Source organism: Ictalurus furcatus, chromosome 25 (genome assembly GCF_023375685.1).
Source record: "Ictalurus furcatus strain D&B chromosome 25, Billie_1.0, whole genome shotgun sequence".
In the NCBI taxonomy this organism is placed as follows: Eukaryota; Metazoa; Chordata; class Actinopteri; order Siluriformes; family Ictaluridae; genus Ictalurus; species Ictalurus furcatus.
Window position 1 is genome coordinate 858,773 of NC_071279.1, and position 18,728 is coordinate 877,500.

At 41.8% G+C, this 18,728-nt stretch overlaps 1 protein-coding gene across 3 annotated transcripts in view; it reads left to right on the forward strand.

Moving 5' to 3' along the window:
* Positions 1-18,728, forward strand: part of gmds (GDP-mannose 4,6-dehydratase) — a 300,682-nt gene continuing 281,954 nt past the window's right edge. Inside the window, exons 1-5 of one of the 3 annotated variants that reach the window (XM_053613802.1) lie at positions 1-220; positions 10,238-10,282; positions 10,510-10,597; positions 12,211-12,234; positions 13,816-13,925. In XM_053613802.1, the coding sequence (XP_053469777.1) occupies positions 125-220; positions 10,238-10,282; positions 10,510-10,597; positions 12,211-12,234; positions 13,816-13,925 (363 nt within the window). In that variant the 5' untranslated portion in view covers positions 1-124. The remainder of the gene's footprint in view (positions 221-10,237; positions 10,283-10,509; positions 10,598-12,210; positions 12,235-13,815; positions 13,926-18,728) is intronic. The other 2 variants (XM_053613803.1, XM_053613804.1) reach the window with 2 other exon arrangements.

Sequence of the window (18,728 nt, forward strand, 5' to 3'; positions counted from 1 at the left end):
GGTGTTTTCAGTCTGAAACTGCCGCTCCGTGAAGAAACAAACCTCTCCGGAACTGAGACAGAGAGAAAGATCACTTCGGCGGAAATACGGAAGCTCATTTATTCCCAGCCCGAACCGGTAGACGATGGCTCAGTGCGCGGGGACGACCCCCGGTTGTGCAGGACACGGCTGTGATAAGAAGCCGAGGAAAGTCGCCATCATCACCGGCATCACCGGGCAGGTAAGAGTCGTGTAACCCAGCAGACAGAGCGACACCTGCACGACCTGTTAGCCATTTTACACACTAGCTGCGTTTACACGGACAGCAGTAATCTAATTATTGGCCTTACTCTGAGTAAGATAATATTGTGATTAAGGTGTTTACATGAGTCGCTTTTAGAATACTCCTGTCATGTTCCCGTTTTACATGTTTTAGAACATAATTAGATGAACAGCCCGCGTCATTACGTCACCGCGCCACGCCGTCTCACATCCCTCCAGAATTTCACGTAGCAACATACAGTTCGTCTTCGTTATGGGACCGTATACAGTTTTGGGTGTTTTTATTAAAAAAAAAAAAAATTACGAACGCTTTAAGTGCAGTTAATTATTAGTCATGCTGTACGTGCTAATAGACGACTGCTTGAAGCCGTGGGCTGCGTCTCAAACCGCGTACTTATCGTCTATATAGTAGCCGAGATGCATGTATTTCTCCCCACTACCGGCCTATAGTAGGAAAGTATGCGGTTTGGGACCCAGCCGAACTCTCTTGCTCGCCGTAAAACGGTTGAGCACTGCCGTGTGTGATCGTGTCCTGTCGCAAAATGCGGTGAAAACTCCCACACGACGTTCATAATGTGATTAAGGTGTTTACATGTCTGTAATACACGTCCATAATGCGACTAAAACAGGAGTACTCCACCTGTCTTAATTCCATTAGTGTTTACTTCGAGTATGACCTTAATCAGATTAAGGTAAGTAAAAATTGCTGTTTACATGGTAGTTTCTTAATCAGAGTATGGTCTTAATCGGGTTACGAGTGGATTATTGTTGTCCATGTAAACGCGCTGGGTGTTACGACACAGGAGTGGGGAAGATTAGTTTGGGTCGGTGGCTCCTGCTCGATTGGAATGAAAACCTGCCCCACACCGACTCTTCGCGTATAAGACCGGACTAGATTTCCCCTTGGATTAGATTTGGACACTGGCCCTTTGCGTATAAAACCAGATTAGATTTCCCCAGGGATTAGATTTGGACACTGGCCCTTTGCGTATATAATTTTTTTGTTTGTTTGTTTGTTTAGTTTTTTTCTGTGGACTGAAGACATTTGGGTTTGAGATCAGAAGATGAAGATTTTATTTCCTGGTATTTATACGCAGATGTGTTCAATGATGTAACACAGCCCTGAAAGTCTAGCCCTGTTTAACCTAGTAGTAAAAATCAAAAGCTTTTGTTTATAGATGATCATATTGGATTTGAAGTTTAGTTTTTCTCCACCTATGTTCAGCTTTCCTGCCGTCTCTTTCACTGTTGCGCTGGTCCTCCACGGAGCTTTACGTTTACCGGAAGTCTTCTGAATATTCACCGGTGCAACAACATCGATAACGTTTCAAAACGTGTACGTTAAAATGATCCGGGAATACATCGACCGAATCTGGATTTCTAGATGCTGATGTAGGTATGGCATCCATAAACCGAACACTGCTGCTCTCATTTACCCCGTGTACCCCTTGAGTTTAGTACCGGAGTTGCCAAATTCCTCCTACTTCCGATCAGAATGGGTATATTGGACCCAGGCTTGTTTTCAGAGCAGCCATGGCACCCCGTGCACATTAAAACAAGCCGTCACTGTTTTCTCCCCTCTCGCTGAGCATGCTGTGCTGTGTGATTCCATAAGTGATGAAGGACAAGGTTGCTGCTGACGATGATGAAGCGGTCAGAGTGATCTAGTTGATCTCGATTAGTGGCGGTCGGGATGCCCCGTGCTTTTTGGTCTTAGGAAAATAACATTTGTTATCATGACATAACTCGGGATCGTCTTGGGAGAGATAAAGCAAATAAAATGAACGTATCAAAGGACAAAGGAGTGAATACAACGTCTAAATCCAAGGCCTTTTAGTGCTTCTGGATATGAAATTTCATCACAATACAGATCTTAAAGTTACGCTGACTGGTCATATAGGTTGATGTAATTTTGTTAGAGCAGGAATTAAGCAGACTGCGGTATGATCATGACTAAAACAGGGATTTACTTAAATGATCGTCAGCTTCTCATGCAGAAATGACAACGTACACATAAAACAATCACATATGGGTTCTAGGGATAGAACAACACGCATCCGCGTAGGGCTGTGCGATATATCGACGCGATATCGAGATGGTGTAATCATGATTACGTGATACACTTTACTGAGATGTTGTTTTTAATAATTACAAATGAAATGGTACTGAATGGATGCCATTGATTTGATGTAATTTTGTAAAACTTCTTAGTCATTAAAGAAAAGTATTGCCAAACGCAGTTTAACAGGTGTTTTTGTGTTGATTTTACTACCGTTACCGCTGAGAGTTTTTTAGCTACATTATATACTGTGATGCGCATCGTATCGTCGAAATGTCCTCAAGTATCGTGCTGTGATATTTTTGTCTTATTGTCCAGCCCTTAATCGTCATGTGTACGCTGATAAAATGTTTGGAAAGGGTGTTACAGGGTTATACAGCCTCGAATGATTTATGGTTTTCCCGCTTTTGTAGATTTTAGATCTTGGTCCTCTTCGTACGCAGGGTACACTTTATTCTCCGGTGACGTTCGAGCGCGGCGTGAAGCCCTGAGACGAAGGAGCTTGTAGGTGTAATGTTGACTCAGCTCACCTCTGAGCTTGTTTGAAGACTTTGAACTTGTACAGCAGGACGTACTCCTGGGCTCGATTAATACGATACCGGCCAAAGCAGACAGCTAGGTGTGTCAACACCTTTTCTTTTTTTTTTCCCTCAGGGGTGGATAAATATATTAGCTTGCACTCTTGGGGAAGCAGAAGCTCTCTCTCTCTCTCTCTCTCTCTCTCTCTCTCTCTCTCTCTCTCTCTCTCTCTCAATATAAAAATGTAAAAAAAAATCTGGTTAAGTGCATTAGTACAGAATAATGGGACTGAGCAAGTATGTGAATTTCCAAGGAAGTGTCGCCATAGTCCTTATCCTCTCCTGATGAAGATTTTTTTGTTTGCGATCTTGAAGAAACATAATCAAGTCATATCAAGTCATTGTGGAATGTATCAGCTCTGAGGTTCGAGGTGTCTCCTCTCATTGCGTGTAAAAGATGCGTTATACGAGGTCACCACGTGTAGTCAGATCTGTCTCATCCGTGCATGATGATTTGGGTGATCCATTCAGGATTTGTGTGCATGTGTTTATAGTTATGGCGTTGAGGTATGCCGCACCAATGTGAAGTACGTTTTAAGTTAAAAAAATACTTGTTTTGCAAACGTCAGTAGGATGTTGGGTTTATTTTCTCTCTCTGGTCGTTGAACCTACTTGTCCACCATGCTAGTCCAGACGCGGAACCGCTCGTCCTGGGTGCCCGGGCTACTGATCTGTCTTCCCTTGGACTTTGATGGCCCTCGCACCGTCTGCTCTGTACTCACACTGTTCTGGTGCATTTTATGTCGCAGTAATCTGTATTGTTACGCTGGCTGCTTTAGAGGATGCTGCTTCATCTCTCTGTGTCTGAGTGGACGTGTCCTGTCGAGCCGAGACGTAATGTGTAACCCGTGCTAAGCGTGTCCCGTCTTCTCTTGATATCGGAATTCAGTTAACTAGATACAGTTGAAGTCATAAGTTTACATACACGTTGCAGAATCTGCAGGATGTTAAGAATTTAAAAATAAATAAATAAGAGGATCATAAAAATTACATTTAAAAAAAAAAAAAAAATTATTTAGTACTGCCCTGAATAATCTATTTCAAATAACAGATGTTTACATCTAGTCCACAAGACACAATAATGACTGATTTTACACAAATGAACCAGTTCAGAAGTTTACACACCCTTGATTATTAATACCGTGTGTCGTTACCTGGATGATCCACGACTGTTTGTTTTTTTGTTTGTTTTGTTTTGTGAGAGTTGTTCATGAGTCCCTTGTTCGTCCTGAGCAGTTAAACTGCCCACTGTTCTTCAGAAAAATCCTCCAGGTCCTGCACATTCTTTACTTTTCAGGCATCTTCTGCATATCTGACCCCTTTCCAACATATGATGTTGAGATCCGTCTTTTCACCCGGAGGACCGTCGAGGGACTCGTACACAAATATTACGAAAGGTGCAAACATTCACTGATGCTCCAGAAGGCAACACGATACGTTAAGAGCCAGGGGGGTGTAAACTTTTGAACAGGATGATCGGTGTACATTGTTATTATTTTGTTTAAGTCACTTACAACTGCTTACAGTACGCTAGACTTTTTGTCTCCATCTCTTTGTCAGTCGTGGGTTGTTGAGCTATATGTTGCACCATGTTGTGGTGGAGTGTTGACTCATGTCTGTAGGGTGGAAGAGTCTGGCTGTGCCTAATGCCAGCAGACATGCTCGACTGGCTGTTACATGCCGATGGGTCAAGAAAGACTCCACCCTTAAGACCTTTTTAAACAATGCAACAGATTTGTGTGTGTGTGTGTGTGTGTGTGTGTGTGTGTGTGTGTGTGTGTGTGTGTAAACTGTGTTTGTGAGCCTGTGAAAAAAATGTAAATGTAGGTAAATTTTTGCTAAGTCACTTTGGTAATATTTCCAGGTGTTAAAATGTAACCTTGAATCGATCATGTGAGCATTTTTACACTGATGGTGGATTTTACAGATAACTAGATAATTAAGTTAAATAACCGATTAATAACCGAACATTTTTCAAACTGATACTGAATGAAACCATAACACGCAAAGTAAAATATTGCTGAATTTTATTACAAAAATCAACAGTACTGACTCTGCCATGAAAATGTACTGTACTTTTAAAAATGAAACAAATATTAATGTCTTAAAGTAAATAAAAGCTATAGATCCTAACTGAACCAAAAAAGTAACACTCCAATAGCTAATAAAAAAAAAAAGACCTCCAAAATGAATCAAAAAACACTTCAAATAGCACAACAAAATTAGTCCGTGATGGTTTTTATTTCGCCTCTAGAGGCCGCTCTCATACCGTATAATGATGGCGGACTCTTCTCAGCCGTTCCCGCAAACGGTCGCAACCGGGAAGAACTATCGGTGTGGATGTTTGCCGATAACGGATAGTTCTGTAATTAGCTCTCGGTGCTGGTTGATCGGATTTACCGACCTCTGTTTGTGAGAACACCAAAAACCTGCAGTTCTCTTTATTTATCTAATTTATTTTGATCCGATGCCCAGCCATACCATAAGCTCTTGAAAGCAACATGTATCTCATAAAAGATAGGGGGTGCTGTTAATTTCCAGGGTGTGATTGTTATTGTTTCCTGTTGTGCGTGAACACAGCTGGGCAGCATGGTGGTGCAGCGGGTATCGCTGCTGTTCACAGCCCCAGGATCCCCGGTTCGATCCTGATCTCAGGTTACCGAGTTTGACTTCGAGGCAGGTCTGTTCAGGTTGTACGTCAGTTTGGAATTGCAACCCATTGAGCACTCAGCATTACCCAGCAAATATGATCTTGTTTCTCTTTATTCTGTGGTGCTGAACTAGCACTCTAGCATGGGAGAAGTTCTCCCGGGATTAAGAACCATAGGCATTCAAATGATTTTTGTTTTTGTTATTAGCACTTCATTTGCAGTAATAGTACAAGCTCTCCAATAAATGTCCCTGTATTGTCTTTCTGGTTATTACCAACAGAAACATAGGACATGCCTAATGATCAGTTAATGTTGCTTTTGTTTGCAAGCTGTATTACTAATAAAAAAAAAAAAGAGTGATTAAGAGAGCTTTGCTTTGAACACTGGGTGTTGCTATTCACTAAACCGAGTGAGAAACCGGGTCTTCTCTTGCCCTTCCCCTCATTATCCACTTCACAATGCTAATGACACTGCTCAAAAGCGTCCAGCGTTTCAGCATTGTTGCAGCATGCAGCAGAACGAGTTCACACTCGTCTCGTTACAAGAGTTGGCATGAAGACACCAATGAAAAGCTGATTTTAGAATAGAATTAAAGTAACTATCATTCATAGCCCAGGCTGGTTTAACGAGCATGTATAAATTAACATTAGAAGCGAATCCACACTGCAGTTATATCACCATCAGAATATCATCTACAGGTGATTTGAAACTGAGCAGGGTTGAGTCTGGCCAGAACCTGGATGGGAGACCTCCTGCGGAAAACTAAGGTTGTTATTGGTGAGGCCAGCAGGGGGCGCTCACCCCGTGGTCTGTGTAGGGTGTAATGCCCCGGTATAGTGACGGGGACGCTGTACTGTGAAAACAGCACGGTCTTTCGGATGAGACGTTAAACCGAGGTCCTGACTCTCTGTGGTCATTAAAAATCCCAGGACACTTCTCGTAAAGAGTAGGGGTTTAACCACGGGGTCCTGGTGTAATTCCCCCATTGGCCCTTCTCCATCATGTAAATGTAACTAACTAAAGTGATTCAAGCTGATTCCGATGATGATGATGATTTGTGTAAATTATGATTTGTAATTCTACAAAAATCCCATTATTGTCCAAACGGAGATGTCTGGCAGGCTGAACTGTATTTCTTTACTTTTAACCTTACATAGAATTTGTGGCCAGTGAGGTTTGTTTTGTTTTTTTTTTTCCTCCACCTGGTGCTGAAGAAAACTTTAGGCACCCCAGGGTAACTTCTTAACCGATTGATGAGCGTGTGTGTTTTATTAGCCTTAGTGTTCAGTTTTCTCTTTCAACCAGCAGAGGGCACCATTCGCCTGCATGATGATCAGCTCTGTTGCGCTGGAGTGCAAGTTCATTTTGTTGGTACGGTGTGTCCGTTTTCCCCTTTACATTAGAGCTGCAACTAACCACTAACCCCACCACTAACCCCACCACCACCACCACCACCAATTAATCGGACAGCAGGCGGTTGTCAAACTTTCAGTACTATTTTTTTTCATTTATTTAAAATAAATTCCACAAACTGAATATTACAAATATAAACTAAACTAAGTAGACTAAAACTTTACAGTAACACAACTGTTTGTGCAATTACACACACACACACATACATTTCTGCATTATTTTTTATGGCTGCAACACGTCGTGTCGTCACCACATGCATGTGTCGTGGTTCTCTCGTGAACTCTCTCGTACAGGAAAATACTCGTGTTAGATTTCAGCTTGGTCGTTTTGAGCAGACGTGGCTTTATTTTTATCTGTTGCTTGAACTTTGTTCTCCGACGGGCCGGATAACGCTGTTGTCACTTGTCTGTGTGTAAGCGTGTATATGTCTAAAGAATTAATACACTCTTACAGGGATTTTATGGTATTTTCCTAAAGTCACAAACGACGGTTGTGTCTCAAGTAAGTTTGCTCAGAATTTTGTTTCATTTTGAGCCCTATGGACTGATTTTTGGAGAAAGTCACACTTGCACTTCTTATTAACAGCATGGCGTCGGCGAGAGGACGGTTGAACCGTGGACCAGATGAGAAACCGTATCAGCGAGAGACGTGTGTGCTGCGATTGGAATGCTATGACTGTATTGGTTTCCTGTCTGAGTCTCTAATCGGCGGGAAACAGACCACATTTCCCAAAAGCCCCAGCGTGCTGATAAACTCCATTTATCATAGAGGATCATGGGTCCACACTGTAGTTTGCTAGTAACGGTCACACACTCGCAGATGTGAGCCCTGGCACTGATGCATGTGAGATTTGTGTGTAAATACTTTGTCTTTCAGAGCTTCCCAAGTGGGAAGCAAGTGCGTACACACCCACACACACACACACACACACACACACACACACACACACACGTGCATATTAATCTTGCTATTATGCGTGTACACATTTAATCAACAGTTGCTTAAATATGAGTTGCGACTGCATTCGGCCAGTGTGTGTTGAGCTCGTTTTTCTTTGTGGCTTGACGTTGAGGGTGTATGTGAACGTTAGGCAGTAAGAACAAGAGCTTCTCAAAGATGTTGCAGGTGCCATGGAGATATGAGTTGCATCCAAGGCCGTCTGTGCTCACCGTGCCTTGTTTGTGTCTTTGAAGCAGAACTCCTTGCTCTAGCAGTCGCTTTCCCTGCTGGCTCTGTTTTCTTACCAGTGTGAAGCTGCGTTCTTTGTTCTCCTTGCAAATGAAGGTGTAAGTCTGAGCCACGGTGAGATGCACTCTGGCGGAATGTGTTCTAACTCGGGGTAGTCTCCCAAGCTCGTGATATTAAGCTTAATTAATAATATCTCGCTCGAGCAACTGTGCAATATCTATTTGAGGAAGACTCAATGGAAGGTCTAATTTCTTAACACACACACTGTGTAATGTAATGTATATATTTAAATACGCACACACACACATGCATATACACACTCACACTCTTGCACACTCTGAAATGCCAAATCACTCTCATTTTTCCCAGAGGCCATTGGGGCTGTGTCTGTATCACCCCAGCAGGAAGCAGAGGTGGAATGCCACAGCCAGAGCGGAATGTTCCACTGTTCCAAAGAGTGCAGTTGGAAGTCTAAGAAGGGAAAACAAAGGAATGAGGGAGAGAAAGAGTGAGAGATGGATTAGGGAGGGCACGAAAAAGAGAGCAGAGTGTTTCCTCTTACACACTCAAAACACGACCATGGTTGTCGTCAGTACGTCTCTAATCCTGAGCGAGTCTAGTTGGACGTCTCTTTCAGATTGGATGTTAAAACCTAGGCTGTATTTGTATAGTTTACTTTTTTTATAAGTAATTTTTCATTCATTTACTGTAACTGCTTCATCCTGGTCAGTGTTGCTGCGGATCCCGAGGCCTCTCCCCAGAACACTGGGCACGAGACATGAATACATCCTCGGTCGGACATAATTTGTTTATGTAGATCTTAAATAAAGCGACTTTCAGATACACACACACACACACACACACACACACACACACACACACACACACACGCACACACCCCCCCCCCCCACCTCCCCAGTACCCCTTGCTGCAGAACAAAGCACGAAGTCCATGAGCTGGATTCAAACCCGATCCAGCTCCTCCAGCATGGGCGGAGTCGAGCCAAAGTAATGTGTTGTGGAGGCAGCCGGGTGTGTTTCAGGCTGAATAAGCGTGTGGAGTGTGTTGTATAATGTTAGTTAAGGGTTGAGGTTAGGCTTTGGGACTTTTGCTTCTGCAGCAGAACTGTTTTTAAAAGCGCCACTTTAATAAACCAATAAAGTCATATGATGTATAACAGTGCTTTTTTTTTTCTCTCTCTGCTCGCTGTTTTTCATTTTTAAATATTGTGATGAAGCCTAAAAACGACCAGATGACGAGCATCTCCACGATTTCTGGTTGAAGGAGAGTAGGGGAGGTGTAATTATCAGCCGTGCAGTTGGGAACTGTGGTCAACACCATTATGGTTTGTAGCTTGTTAGATTTCACACTGCACTGTAAGTATATTTAATCTTCTGGGGACAAAATCTTCGGCTTGGGAAGAGCCGTTTTTGACGATCGCCGAGAAACTGTTTTGTGGCATCCCTAATAAATCCAGCCGAACGATCTGAAATATATACTTGTCTAATGTTCGCTAAGTCAAACATTCACTGACCGATTTGATCAGATCATTCCAGATTCTTATGGCGACCGGCTTGTGTCCCATTCTATTCAGGAGAAAAATACTGCTTCCTTGGCGTCTTTTTGAGTAATAACTTAAGTATACACACAAATGCTTAACGGTTGCCAGGTCTGGTAATATAATATAATCAGTGAAAAGGCCATTGGATATTGTGGTAATATAATATTGTGTATCCCCCCCAAGTCCAGTGTAAAATCTGTATGTATTGTGTAAAGTGTAGATATCATCCAGCCCTAGTGATTAGTGCTCAATAAAAGTGAGAGTTGACCCAACATGCTTGGCCTGAGGATGACCTCAGAGAGGCTGGATTCCCAAAAAACAACCTGTGCGTGAGCATGAGTGTATTGCTCCGGGCGTTTGTGTTCAGTACTGTAGGATTTCTAATGTAGTTCAGTAAGAAACATCCATTGTTCTGCCTATACTCATTTGGGTCGGAAAGAGACTGTTTTTCACGGAGTTCTGATAAATCTTTCTCATACGTGTGTGTGTGTGTGTGTGTGTGTGTGTGTGTGTGTGTGTGTTTCAGGATGGATCATACTTGGCAGAGTTTCTCCTGGAGAAAGGCTATGAGGTAAAAATGACACACTGTGCAGTAAAGCACCCTCATACGGCCATCTTTGATCATTACAATTTCTTTGAATGTTTACATCAAATGAAGTACACTAATTCACCAAAAGGTTTCCTTTAGGCTACTGAGGCTACCGTTGGGGTTAAGTGTAGTATAGCATTAATAATTGCCAATAGAAGGTCCTAGTAAGACAAGTGTGTGTGTGTGTGTGTGTGTGTGTTTGTGTGCAGGTTCACGGGATCCTGCGGAGGTCCAGCTCCTTTAACACTGGCCGCATCGAGCACCTTTACCATAACCCTCAGACACACACGGAAGGAAGTAAGTGATGCACATGTATGCATAACTTTTCAATACCATTACACGTCACTTTTATTTCATTTTACTTCTGGGTTCCTAACAGCACTTTGCTTGGCATTACTCAGTACCTCAGTTATTTATAGATTGTTGGTGTGTGTTTTTACGCTGAAAGCTAATTTTCTGTAATTATTTATAACGCACCTTTTTTTCTGATATGTTTAAAACCAGGGGTCTCATTTAGCAACCGTGTTTAGTCCTGTGCGTAGACTGCGAGTACACACCTTTCTATGCATTGAATGGGATTCACGGGATTCGTGGCGGCTGTGGTTCAGGTGGTAGAGCGGGTGTGTCCGCTACTCGTTTGGTTGGCGGTTCGATTCCCGGTCCAGGTGACGCCACGTGCTGAAGTGTTCTTGGGCAAGACACTGTGAGTGTGAGAGAGTGTGAGAGAGTCAAGTTTTGCTTATGCGTGAGCCGGTGCGTATATTTCCACACACTCCTGACCATGCGTACGTTAGAACCTAGTGGTAGGAAAGTGTAACAGCAGGTAAACCGCCCATGCAGAGCTTCGATATCATGCACTCTGTATTATATCAGCGCAATTGAGGGAGTAATTACTGATTTTGCTTCTCACAAGATGCAGACAGATGGAATGTAAAGGAACGTTTGATTGATTCCTTGTTTGAATATTTGGCTCACGCAGCTCTGCAGAGCTGGACAGTGTTTTTAGCGCCACTGGAAACGCTGTGCTGAGAATGACGGGTGCATCATCGGTCGATCTCGTTTGCTCAGTGCAGTTTCAGTTGATCTCTGTTCTAGGGCTTTTAGCCACGGGTACGTTTCAGAGAGAACTTGGAGATGGTACTGGCATTTCCCAACCACCTATGAATTGAATAATGCCAGGTCTTACCTTCATTCGTATCACTCGCACCGCAAAACATTACATTTCCAAAACCTGCCGTGGAAAAGACCGCAACGATGACGAATGTACACGCCATCGCAGAGTTTCTAAATGTAAATTAGGGAAATAGAATACACACACCATAACATGTATCGTATTTATTTGACAGACTAATTAAAAAAGGCCAGATAAACCATCTTCTTAAACCTTTCGGTATGCCGTCTGAAACAAGCATATCAGTTTAGCGTGCGATTTTTGGAACGTCCACGGTGACTGTACGCACGTGTGATGAACACCAATTTCCTTGTGTGTACGAGCGGCTCTAAGCACAGATCTCCTTCTTGTTTTACGCACGCGTTGATGAATGAGACCCCAGGTCTGTTACTGTGAAGAATGGTGAACATTTTGACGTTTTAAAGTTCATATTATTATATTAAGTAATTGGGATTTTACTCAAATCTGTAATAGTTGTAGTACTAGTAGTAGTAGTAGTAGTAGTTGTTGTTGTTGTTTGTATTATTTTATTAACGTTATTAATATTGTTGATTTACATCAAACTCGAACAGCTCTTGTTTAAGCGCTACATTTAAAATGTATGTCATTGATTGCAAGCCAGCTCCGTGTCTTTTAAAAAGCCGGAAGTGAAGGATAATGTGCAGTTCGTCTGTAATGTAACTTGACTGTTGGATAAAATGTGAAACGTGTACTCGACACTAACTTTACCACATATCAGCAGGTTCTGGCAGTTCAGCAGGGTGTAAGTTATTTATTTAATTAAATTCTTTTATCAATTAAATTGATTATATTCTTCAGTAAGTCTCTATTTTTTTTTTTTCCTTAATTATTAAAGATCTTGTCTGTCTGGTTTTCATGACTATAATATTATGGAACCAACTCACTGTTTTAAAATGAATTGAAGTATGGTATGAAAACCAGACTTTGTGCTGTTCCACTTTACAGATGGGTAGCTGGGACTGATCTATTTATTTATTTATTTATTTATTTATTTATTTCCTGCCAATCAGCGATATCTCTTCTACCGTCATATGTAATGCAGTGGATGATTGTGCCGTTGGATATAGGAATGGTGTTACTTCTGTCCTTTTTCCTTGCTTGTGAATGGGCCTGTGTTGGGGTGTGTGTGTGTGTGTATGCTTTTCGACTTTTAAATGCGTGTTTTCATCAAGCTGTATTAAGGGAAAAGTGCCTGAGGGGGGGGAAATAAAATTTTTAAAAAATGGTCTGAAAGACTGTCGTCTTAATTGCAGTAAAGGTTTACAAGAATATTTACAATGCTTAAATAAAACCAGAAATCAAAACTAAGCTACTTTTAGCTTGTTGGGTCACGTCCTTGCTTGACCGTTCAGTATCAACAAAAATAAATGTGTTTTTTAAAAAAAAACAAAAAAAAAAACAAATTTGGCCGTATAGTCCTTTAGGGTCAATACATAATGCATTTTTCCCACTCTGCCTAAATGTGAATTCTAGTATAATTTCATTTAAGAACAATGTATTATTTTTATATATATATATGTATATGTATGTCATCACGACACGCATTCAGGCAAAGCCCTCTTCGATTCACGTGCATCGAACCAAAGCCGCAGTAAAATCGAGCATTTTTGGCCGCCACAATCCCCCCCCCAAAAAAACAAACCAACCTCTGCGAAATCCTTTCTGGACTGATTATCATGCTAAATTCCTACAATGGGATAAATCTTACAGTATAAGCAGAAAGTATAAGACTGCTTCTTAGTCACATTTCCAAAATGGATCATTTGGCATCATCTCCAGTAAGCGCCTTCTGCTGGTCCGGGATGCAGGGGATCCCACACCACTGGGAGCGAGGAGCGTCCATCAAAGGTCAAGCATAGCATAGCATTGGGTTTAGCATAGCCAGTTCACCTACTGTCGTGCTATTGGACCGTGGGAGGAAACCGGAGGACCTCCACACACACGATGACCCGAGCTGCTGACCCTGGAGCTGTGAGGCGGCCAATTAGCTAACTTTCCTCAAGATCAACAACATCACAGTCGATCGTTTGTTTAATTAACTGAGAGCGCTAAAACTTGCGATTAGGATTCGACTCTACACGAAGCGGTCAGTTCAGTCAGCTTTTAGGTTTCTGCGATGAGTAGAAGCAGATTTATTCATTGACTCTCTAGCTTCAAGCTTTCTTCTCTTTACTTTATCTTTATTCTTTGCTGTTTTTTCTTGGTGAAGACCCGATTTCCCATCCTGTCAGAATTCATCACACCCCAAGATGTTTATTTCATGATTAATTAGACCTGTGTGTGTGTGTGTGTGTGTGTGTGTGTGTGTGCGTGCGTGCTGCAGATATGAAGTTGCACTATGGGGATCTGACTGACAGCACTTGCCTGGTGAAAATTATCAACGAAGTCAAACCCACAGAGATCTACAACCTGGGAGCACAGAGTCACGTGAAGGTAAAAGCTCAACAATTTCAGTGTGTGTGAGAGTGATTCTCATCGTCTGCTGACCGTTGGTCAGCTACATCATCTAACACACACGCGCACACACACACACACACACACGCGCACACACACACACACACACACACACACACACACACACACACACACACAAACTGCTTTTTAATGACTGGCATATGTTTGGGTGTGTGAAGTGAACCAGTGATCCAGTCCGGTAATAGTTATGAAGAGTGGGCGAGTGTGTGCACAGTTTCTTTCTTTCTTTATTTATTATTTATTCATTCTTTATTTATTTATTTATTTATTTATTCTTTGTTTATTTATTCTTTCTTTCTTTCTTTCTTTCTTTTTTTCCTTTGTTTATTTATTCTTCATTCATTCTTTCTTTTTATTCTTTTATTCTTTCTTTATTCTGTCTTTCTTTATACTTTTGTTCATTCTTTCTTTATACTTTATTTCTTTATTCATTCTTTCCTTCTTTCTCTTTATTCATTCCTTCTTTATGCTTTCTTTCATTCTTTATTCACTCTTTCTTCATCCTTTCTTTGTTCACTCTTTCTTTGTTCACTCTTTCTTCATCCTTTCTTTATTCACTCTTTTTGTTCACTCTTTCTTTATCCTTTCTTTATTCATTCTTTCTTCCTTATTCACTCTTTTTGTTCACTCTTTCTTTATCCTTTCTTTATTCATTCTTTCTTACTTTATTTATTCACTCTTTGTACACTCTTTCTTTTTTCACTCTTTCTTTATTCACTCTTTGTTCACTCTTTTTGTTCACTCTTTCTTTATCCTTTCTTTATTCATTCTTTCTTCCTTTCTTTATTCACTCTTTCTTTCTTCACTCTTTTTGTTCACTCTTTCTTTATCCTTTCTTTATTCACTCTTTCTTTGTTCACTCTTTATTCACTCTTTCTTTATGCTGTCTTTCTTTCTTTATTCCTTCTTTCCCCATGTTTGCTCCTCATGTCCAGGGTTTTGGGATGTAGTCAGGAGGCTGTTAGTCAGTGGGTTGGTTAAGAGATGAATGCCTGTGTGTGTCTGAGCGAGACAGGGAACCCGTGTGGGTGCTTTTTTTTAGGCAGTGAGCAACAGGAAGAAAGTCCTAGAGGAGGATGTAATTTGGAGGGGGAAAACGGACTGACAGGATGTGGTGAGTTCTGACTGACGCGCTGATGGTTCCCACTAGTCCCTTTATATTGATCCGTGACCTTAGAGGAGTTCTTCCTTGGTGGACTCCGCCGTTCAAGAGACGTGACCCAATTCCATCCGAGCAGGAAATTGAGCAACAGGGCACATTACGACAGGTTTTCAACTGACGAGAAAGGTTAGAACAAAGCGTCGTTCTACTTAAACGCTCCAAAGAAGAACAGACTAACCTCACAGAGCAAAAATCTCCACGTGTGCGTGAGGAATAAAACACCAGGTGCGTTGTTACGGGAAAGTACTAAACCACTGTACGGTGTTGTGTAGACTCGATTATTTTCCAATAACTGCATGTGGTGACCACATAGGTGAGGATCCTGGTCATGTGGTACCTCACATTATTAACCCATGCCAGAGCATCCCAATCAGGAGGACAGATACGTTGTAAAATCCAGAATACCTGTTTTACGGTGGAGCGCGCGCTCTCAATGCAGGGTAAAATCGAATTCAGGTTTGTAAGCTTCTTTATTGTTGCTACTGTCAGTGTGCAAGATTAAATGCCCCAGTGGCTTTTAGGAAATGATTCACCACCGTACCACCTCCAGGAAAGTCCCTACATTTTAAGAGATCGAGAGTTCTGGACTCGGTCCGTAAGAAAAACATCACGTGATCTGATTATGGATTAGTGAATACACTCGTGGACTTACCCAGAATGCCTTTTTTTATATGACTTCAGGCAAATTCAGGAGGAAGTGTCATGTTTGTTTAGCTTGTGAGATGTCGAGCCTGTTTAATCTGGTTCTCTTTAAGCAATATCACACAAGCAAGAGTGCAGTCCTACTGAATGTTCAGTACGTGTTAATATTGCTTTTATACAGCACTTCTAGAAAGAAGAAATGAACGTCGTGCGAGTGACGTTCCGGACACCATGCGACCAAACGTCCTGTTTGTTTTCGCCCCGCCAGCAGAAACGGATCCCGAAGAAGCCGCGCTCGCTTTATAGCTCTCGTCGATCTGTACGTTCACGTTAAGGGTGTTTCCGGCGACACTGGCGCCCCGGCTTCCTTCTCTTCTTCATCTGATGAGCTTTCATATTCGAGGTGGAAAGTTATATTCCTGCAAAGTGTCGTTCGCCTTGTCTGCTGATCAGATGAACTCAGGGTTGTGTGACAGTTGTGTAACAGTGTTGTGCAGCTAGGATCAGCACGAGCATCAGTAGCAGCATGGAAAAGTCCCGTCTGGTAATAAATCGAAGTTTTCTAGGAGGTGTATTTGTGCTTCCGAGATACAATTCACACGTCTTTTCAATCAGTCCGTACTGGATTTCACGATTTGTTTTTTCTGTGATTGTTGTGGACAAAAATGCTCGATTTATTTATTTATTTATTTATTTATTTATTTATTTATTTCTGCGACTTTTTTCTAAATTTGTGACGCAGCTTGCAGAGTTATATTTTTGTTGTTGTTGTTGTTATTGAAAACTACTCGAATTGGCGGAATTGCAGGTGCACGACATTGTTGTGCCCGGTCTTTCACGACGATGTTTGTTGGTAAATGAGACTTTTTAAGCTGTACTCGTGTTTGACGAATGAGGGCTTTGGCCGAACACACGCCGTGATGACGTCACGTGAAGCGTCTTGGCCCAAATCTGCGGTAATTTTGAATCATTGCGAGCTTCTCCGAATATTGCGGCGTTTCCTCGATTATTTATTTATTTATTCTGCGTTCATTTCTGCGATCGCAAAATAATCCTGGAGCGACTGGAGAAGACTTTAAAAGAAGCCGCATGATGCTGTGCGACAGGACCCGGTACCCTGTGATCAGTGAGGGAGATCTGTACAGTGTTGAAGGTGGCTCATTTAATACCATGTCTCAAGAATTGTAATAGTGTGTGTGTGTGTGTGTGTGTGTGTGTGTGTGTTGGGGGGTGTGTATCAGTCTGTACTTTATTCACCCAGCTTTACTGACTCATGCACACAGTTTTCAAGCTCTATCAGTTTAAATCTCTAAATCCTTGCACATGTAGAATTTCCATAAGAGTATACCCAACGCAGTCCTGTACCAACCGAGAGATTCTACTGAACTACGTTCATGTGGCACTTGGATAAATGCAACTGGAAATACTTGAACGACTTGAACACTCTGCGGTGTTGTTGGTTTTTGTTTTGTCGTGGTGTGACAGCATGACTGCCGGTAACGGCTTAACGGCTCGACAGCTGAGTTGTGTTAACAGATGAATAATTCATCTCTCAGTGCCTGTAACATCTGTATGTGAATTCGGCGAGCTGTGCGAGGCAGCAGATGTGCAGTATCTAAAGCACGAACCCACTGGAAAGCCGTCACAGTCCAGAGTAACTGAATGGGCTAAAAGAGAAGTGACGTGAATAATTCAGGTGAGGTGGAACTGCTTTGTGGTGAGGCGTGATGAAATAATACCATAATAATTGATGATGTGGACGGAGGAGTGCTTTTTAATATCCTAGCTTGTGTGCAACCTGTTGTGTGATGATGGTGATGGAGGCGAGAGTTGTGTTCCCGGCGTGTCCTCGTCGCTCCGGCCCTTCAGAGATGATGTCCGGTGGACGGTTTAGAATAAACTCGCAGGTCTTCAGTGGAGAATCGGTTCCGACACTGATCAGGGATGGACAAGTCACCTGCCTGGGACGAGCAGATTTTCAGCTCATTTCTTTTTGTTTATTAATTTGTAAAAGCCCAGTGGATGAGTAGGTTTAAATACCGGAGAAAAAAAAATATATGCACTTCACCAAGCACCTTGACATTGTATATATATATATATATATGTATATATATATATATATATATATATATATATATATATATATATATATATATATATATATATATATATATATATATATATATATATGCTGCGGCGTATTCGCCGGCTATCCGTCCTTAACAGTATCCGAGACTAGAATTGGCGTGTCCCAAATCGTAGCATGTTAAAATGAGCGTCCCAAAGGTCCCCGGATGGTCGACGGTTTCTGGTAGATTTTCGAAGCGTGGATCCGTGGACACGTTTGTTTGTTTGTTTGTTTGTTTGTTTGTTTTCAGCTAATACTGGACACAAGTCTTTGCGCAATGGGGGAGGAGTTTTGTGACCATTCGCTTCGCCGAATTCAGCCTGCAAACGTGGCGGGCGAGTGTAACGTCAGTGCTGCGTCTTTTAGAGAGCTGTAAATAAAAACGTGGAAAAATGAATCAAGGGAAACGGTAAATTAAACGATATAGTGTGAATTCTATAAGGAATAAGGGCTGAAGAAAAGCTGGAATGCAACAAGGAGTTGTTGATGAGGCGGTGTGCGTAACTTCACTCACCTGGCGTCGTGTACAGACGTTTTCTCTCGTCGTTGTCTGCTGTAGCGTGTCACTAGTAATTAACTTCTTGTGCTGAGTTTTACGTTTTAAGATGTTTTTATCAGCTTAGTTTTATCGGACGGAGACGCTGTAGGTCCTTCTCTGGATATATTCTCAAAGAATTCAGAAAAATTTGCTTTGATTGCCATCATTAATCATGAAGCACGAGTCCAGATCGTTTCCAGTTACATGCAGATTAGGTTCTGTTTAAGGTCTGTATTCGGGTTGCAGATGTATTCTGAATACGAGGTTTATACACAAACGGGCACTGGAATA